Source organism: Rhagoletis zephyria, unplaced genomic scaffold (genome assembly GCF_001687245.7).
Source record: "Rhagoletis zephyria isolate East Lansing unplaced genomic scaffold, Rhagoletis_zephyria_1.1 Rzeph_scaffold_03277, whole genome shotgun sequence".
NCBI lineage: Eukaryota > Metazoa > Arthropoda > Insecta > Diptera > Tephritidae > Rhagoletis > Rhagoletis zephyria.
The window spans coordinates 37,582-44,537 of NW_016160360.1; the positions used below are offsets into that span (position 1 = coordinate 37,582).

General features: G+C 40.7%; 1 protein-coding gene across 1 annotated transcript; it reads right to left on the reverse strand.

Annotated features, from left to right (window-relative positions):
- Positions 1 to 546: 546 nt before the first annotated feature.
- On the reverse strand, positions 547 to 1,644 carry LOC108368726 (uncharacterized). Its single transcript, XM_017623634.1, has one exon. The coding sequence runs from the start codon at positions 1,642 to 1,644 to the stop codon at positions 547 to 549; it is 1,098 nt and encodes a 365-aa protein (XP_017479123.1).
- Between the last annotated feature and the right edge of the window lie 5,312 nt (positions 1,645 to 6,956).

Genomic DNA, 6,956 nt, shown 5'->3' on the forward strand with positions numbered 1-6,956 from the left:
GTAACGCGATCGTTCTCAGACAGCAACGTTAGGTCCAACACCTCCTCCCACCCAGGAAGCCGGTCTGAAGTTGGGAAGATAAAGGTTGGTCGGTTACCAGTATTGCAAATACTCAAACTAGTGTTTAATAAATAGTGTAGAAAAGACTCACCTCGGTCGTTTTCTATTGTGCTGCCCTAAACTGGATGCCTGGCGTTTGCATCGCATCCTATGACAATGGCTCGTCTGGGATTCCGGTCTACTATAGTTTTGATTTCCGATGGCGGACTATCTCGTTCATGGGACATATAAAACGACACTAACAAGACGTCCTGTTGTCCTGCCGTCTCCACCTTAGCTACTGTTGTGTCTGCTGTGCTGAAATTAGAGCAAAGGAATGCATTTATACCCTTCTTGATAAGAATACACGCCCGTGGTTTACAAATCTCGCTCTTGTAGAAGAGATTGTAATTGTTGATATTAAGGCCCATTACTTCGTCGTTCCTGACCCAGGGCTCCTGTAGTAGGCTAATGCCGATATCCTCTTCTCTGAGAAGTTCGACTAGACTATCTGTAGCACACTTCGAGTGCTGCAGATTTATTTGGACTATCTTGCTGGTCCGGTTCATCGCTCAGTTTCACTCCCATAAGGAGTTCTCCTGCACCGTCGACGCCCGGGTCCTCTTCTACTGGGCTGACTTCACGAAGGAATACTCTTACCTTAGCTTTTCTAATGCCGAACCGAATCTTATAGCCGGCCTCTGCTAGGGCCTCCAAGGATTCGGAGCAAATCGCTAGGACAATTGGCTTGTTTGTGGGCTCTCTCGGCTCTTCAACTTTGATGAGCTCCCACTCGTCTATTGCTGGTATGTTTTTATTATGCAGCTTTACACACCGCAGCAACTTTTCGCCAGGTTCGGCTATCGGAGGTAACCAAATGCGCGCACGGGGCCTCCTAGGGATGTCCTTGGCTGGTATGAGCTTGAGCTTCAAACCCTCGAATGCGTCGCTAATCTCTGCTACACACCCAGCGAGGAAGTCCAAGGAGAACTGGTCCACGCATTTGATGACCCGGTATCCCCTCAGGGATTCCGATGAGTCAAACTCTGGATGAGAACCTTCGGGGTTGTCGAGGACGTAATCCATTACGAGACTCGACAGCCTCACATCGATCTCCACCCACTTTTGCTGCACTGCTAGCGGCGTTCTGCTACCTTCGTCAATAATTGAAGTCTGAAGATGGTCTCTTGCAAAGTCGCTGAAGTAGCGATGCTTGGTGGATGTTGCGGACTCCGCTACATCCCCCTGCTTCAATCGTTTGCGGTCAGCTACGTTGCCATTCTCGTTTTGAGACTTGTTCCTTTTTTGGGTTTCGCTAGATCCCATGGTGGCAGTACGTTCTGTTTGGAATTTTTCATATTCTTCCACCATGGCCATATATCTACGCTTATCTTCCTCATCGCGCTCGTCNACGTTGCCATTCTCGTTTTGAGACTTGTTCCTTTTTTGGGTTTCGCTAGATCCCATGGTGGCAGTACGTTCTGTTTGGAATTTTTCATATTCTTCCACCATGGCCATATATCTAAGCTTATCTTCCTCATCGCGCTCGTCTACACGTCCGGCTGCTGCATTTCTCTCGATTTTGTCGAGCATGTACAGAGCCATCTGGTACCGTTGCTTCATGAACGCGTTTGAGGGTTTCCTATGCTTTTGCAGCTGGGTACTGCTGGTACCGGCCGCATGCTTGCTACATACTGGTTTTTTTTTCGGTGTAATATGGCTGGCACTACCGGTACTAAAATTTTCTAATTGCAAAACGGCGGTACTATGGCTGGCACCTTCCGTTTTGCTGCTGATTCTCGCTTTATCCTCTGAGGTGCTATGGCTGGCACCAACAGAGGAAATCGCTGTCGGGTTTGGTGGTTTTGCAGGGGATTTCAGGAGCTGTTCTTCTCCTCCGATAGTGTCACATCTTCCTCAGGCTTTTGTTTTTGTTTTTGCTGTTGTTGTTGTTTTTGTTTAATTTCTTTGTTCATTTGTGGTCCCACGAGTTGTCCGGAAGGAGTTCGTCACTCGTCCGCAGAGCCGGTATGCATGGAGAAGGCACTCCTAGAACCGACCTTGCCCGGACATCGGAGGGGACCGTTCGCGACCAGCCAAATTTTACTACCCGCTGGCCATTTATCCATCGGCACAGTGGCCTTCACACCTTGGCTTGGGTAGTGTTGGTGCGGTAATCCCCGCATTGCTCTCCTCAGCGGTTCAAAGCAACGTTTAATCTTGAAGCGTCAAGAAGTGCTGAAGAAGGATGCAATACTGGGCTTCCCTCTTAGTTCATGTTGCCATGGTGCGCCCCACACTGTGACATCATTTAAGCTTCCCCGCCACGGCAAGACGACCAACGTTGAGGAAGGTATTTAAAAAAAAACTGCGCAAACCATTTGCATGTACATAAATTCGCAAGAGTAAGGTAAAGTCAAAAAAAGTACTCACTCACTTTTTCCGCTCCTTCGTCGATGGTGGTACCAGCATCCCGCAGAAGAGCCTGTGTGGGGGGAAGAAAACCATACATACGCATATACATAAATTCTCTCATACATAAAAGTACTAGCCTAGCGTGTCGGGACTAGGAATAGTATCAGTAGTACGACGGATCACTCGATAGCAATCGCGGAAAGTTATTAAATCTGCAAAAAAAAAGTGTTTAAAAGTGAAATAAGAATTTTTATAAGCGCAAAGAAACCAAAGTGAACTTAAAATTAAGTGATTCGGTATAAAAAAAAAGTAAAGTCAAATCATGAATTCAAAAATCACCTCTTTTTGAAAACCTGACAACAAAATCCATAATCCAATGGCCATAAAAAGTTATTACACGTGGGTAAAGGAAACTACAAAAAGGNCTGCAAAAAAAAAGTGTTTAAAAGTGAAATAAGAATTTTTATAAGCGCAAAGAAACCAAAGTGAACTTAAAATTAAGTGATTCGGTATAAAAAAAAAGTAAAGTCAAATCATGAATTCAAAAATCACCTCTTTTTGAAAACCTGACAACAAAATCCATAATCCAATGGCCATAAAAAGTTATTACACGTGGGTAAAGGAAACTACAAAAAGGAGATCAAGCAAATGGAGAAAACGTGAACTAAAGCTTATATTGGTTTCTTTGCCCTTTCTCAATTAAAGAAAACCGAAAATTGATTTTAGTTATTCAACCTAATAAAATAAAAGATACTAAAAATATATATATCCCTTTATAACTCAACTAAATTAAAAAAGTAAAATCATACGGATTCTAATAGATTTTAGTAAAAAATGAAACACGTATTTTTTAATTTTCAAGATTTTTCTTTTATTTGGGGAGGAAACAGCCGAAAAGGGAGTGTAACAGATATGTCACATTATGTGACAACTTCTCCAAAAAAAAAACATAAACAAACACATTAGCATGTATGGAATAATTTAAAGCAATTGTTCTGCTTGTTGTAGCATAAAGGTACACATTTTTCACATACCGTTTGTGACACTCCACTGCATCCTGGGCGCTTGCAACGGATTCTCTTCTCGGCCCATACTGGCCAGTGCCCAACTTGGTCTTGCCTAACTGCAATTAGAGGAACATGTTGAGCAGGGCCCTTATGCTTTTACGCTTGAATATCCGCTTCTTTCCACCTCTGCGTTTTATGGTTGTCTTTGTACCTAATTTGCACAGGACCGTAGCAACCTCCAAACGAAAATCTGCTGATGACAACTGATTGTCCTGCACATTCTTTTCTTTGCGAACTCTTTTGTGTAAGAGCCAAGCATTAGATATTGCAAGATCTAAAAAGTGGTAAAACATGCGAACTTGCCATCTTTTACTTCTCAACAATATTTTATAGCGGCCCATGATGCTGTCGATGAGATCGACCCCACCCATGTGACGATTATACTCGGCCACTATGTAAGGTCGTTCAATAGTAATATATTTTTTGTTGGCCTTATCATAGCGCCGTACTTCGGACTTCGGTAGCTCACCAGCAAAACTAGATGCTAGAGTAACAGATTTGTTGTCCTTCCAAACAACGGAAGCTACATCTACTCCTCCCACATTTGCAACATATTCGACGGAGTGCCCACGACCCTTTTTAGAAATATCCTTATCTGTCGGAAATTTACAGTCAGGTATTCTATTTCGACGTACTGTTCCTAAGCTGAGGATCCCTTCCTTGGCCAAATATTCTATCAGTTGCAACGACGTAAAATAGTTGTCAAAATTAAGCCTATAATTTTGATTCCTCGGGATATTTCTGGCCAGTCTCATTACAACGTTTGAGGCAGCACCCAAATCTGGCTCTCCAGGCTCTATAATATTTTCAGCTCCAGATTCTACTTCAAAACTGTACGCGAAACCGCTAGTGTCGCAAAGTACAAATATTTTATATCCCCATTTTTTCGGCTTTTTGGGATTATACCTTTTCAAGTTATTCCTTGCTTTCGTTGAGCAAATTTGCTCATCTACACAAACCTGACTCTTTAGCGTAATTTGCATACATGTTTCGTTCAATTTTGTCAGTATTGGTCGAATCTTAAACAGCTTATCCGCGTTGGGATGCTGGCGAGGAGGCATTTTGGAATTGTCATTGAAGTGTATAAATTGCCTGATTTTTTCAAATTTGTTTGCTGGCATCGTTTCCTTTATGAAGGGTGCTCCGATTTCATAATTCCAATGTTTCGTCACTCTTGGAAGATGTACCAAAGACATTATATACGTTATTCCAATAAATTGCTGGATATCGATTTCGGACACATGGAAATTCTTGCTGGGGTCCTTTTCTATAATGTAAGTATTGGTTTGCTCAGCGATATTCAAAAATAATTCGTGAGGAAATATTTTTAGAAAAAAATGGATGGGCGTTTCTAGATCCAAAATATCACTAGGTAGTTCTTCCTTTCCTGAGAATCGAAGTTGATGTTAATTTAGCTCAATACTTTTTTCTTCCAGAAAACATTCTTTAGTTTAATGCGACGTGATGAGCCAGGCTGAGTAGCGTTTGCAAATACGGATGTTTGCTCTAAGTCACTATCAGAGTTATTGTTTTCGATTTCATTGTGTCCGTCGCCCTGATCGAAATCGGTATCGAAGTTTAAACTTACATTGTTCTACGGCTCAAAATCGGGATCGGCAATGCTATCATCGTCACTTTCGAACCCGTCTTCACTATCCTCAAAATTTATCAATTCCTCAAAGATCTGCTCAACTGATAAGCTGCGGGATGCCATTCTGTTGGAGTAAAGCAGAAACCAAGCATAAGCACTTTTAGTGGCCCTTGTACCTCAATGTTACAAAAATGATACAAACACAAATTTTGCTTCTGTATCGTAATTATGGCACTTTTTTGCTTAGTTAATACAAAATATGCACAAAAATGAACTTACCTGTACTTTTAAACAAAAGATTTTATTAAAAAACTCAATAGTTATTTTCTATGAAATTCGTAAAGAGAGCATGCATGTGTTCACTAACTTCACCAAACTTGAAATTGAAATAAGGTTTTAGGCAGTAATGCCATGTGTTAAACAAATAAATAACCTGCAATTGTATAAAACGCTTTGTATCAGTGCTGTCACAACAAGTAAAAATGAACCAAATTATTTTTTCACCGTCGTGCGTGCTCGGAAGGGGTTTGTAACATATATGTTATATGATGCTATAAAGGGATATACATGCCAATACTTTTTATAAAACAAATTCAAACCAAATCAAATCAACAAAGAAAAGTGATATCTTGCCGATCAAAGCGTGCAAAATAAAAAACAAGTAAGAAGGTCTAAGTTCGGGCGGAGGCGAACATTAAATACCCGGCGCACGTATTAAATATATGTTTTTCACCTTACCGAAAGCTACCGCTACATGGTAAGCGTATCAATTTTGAGTAAATTAGAGTCCTTGATTTCGAAATTTTGAAGTTGCAAGCAGTTCTGAAATTTACCGTTATATGTAACGTAATTTTATTCCGCTTTCAATAATTTTCAACGTTTTGCTTTTATGTGGCAAGCACAATAACCATACCGAGTTTGGTACAAATTTGTAGAACGGTTACCGAGATACATACATATATGTGATCATAAGTGGGCAGTGCCACGCCCATTTTCCAAAATTTTATCACAAACGTATTTCTTTGTTAAGAATTGTTGCAAGCATCAATTTTGAATACATTAGCTTTATTATTTACTGATTTATCGAAGATTTTGTATTTCTCTAAATTACCGTTATATGGGATGCGGGCGTGGTTATTGTCCGATTTTCAAAATTTTCGGCCATTTGGTATGTTGTGCGAAGGCCAACAACTGTGCCAAGTTTGGAAGAAATTGGTGCAGCGGTTACCAAGATATACACAAGTAACCATAAGGGGGCGTGGCTACGCCCATTTTCCGAAAATTTATAATATTCTTATTTGTCGTCTAAAACTTATTGTAAATATCAATTTTGAGTGAAAAATCTCCTGTAGTTACTAAAATACCGCAGTTTTCGTATTTCTCTAAATTACCGTTATATGGGATGTGGGCGTGGTTACAGTCCGATTTCGGCCATTTTCAATACCAACCTACCTTGGATAAATGTAAACCTTCATACCAAATTTCGTTCAGATATCTCAATTTTTTCTCGAGTTATCGTGTACACGGACGGACGGACAGACGGACAGACGGACAGACGGACAGACGGACGGACAGACAGACATGGCTTAATCGATTTCTCTTTTCATTCTGATCATTTATGTATACATTTGTCTATATCTATCTCGATTCGTTTTGGCTGTTACAAACAACCGTTATGTGAACAAAATTAATATACCCTTGTGCAAAAGTCTCATCGGGTATAAAAATAGGAAACCGCTAGTAAACTAATAAATTCCAGTACAAAAAGACGTGATAAACTGTATGAAAACAAGTAAGAAAGTCTAAGTTCGGGCGGAGCTGAACATTAAATACCCGGCGCAAGT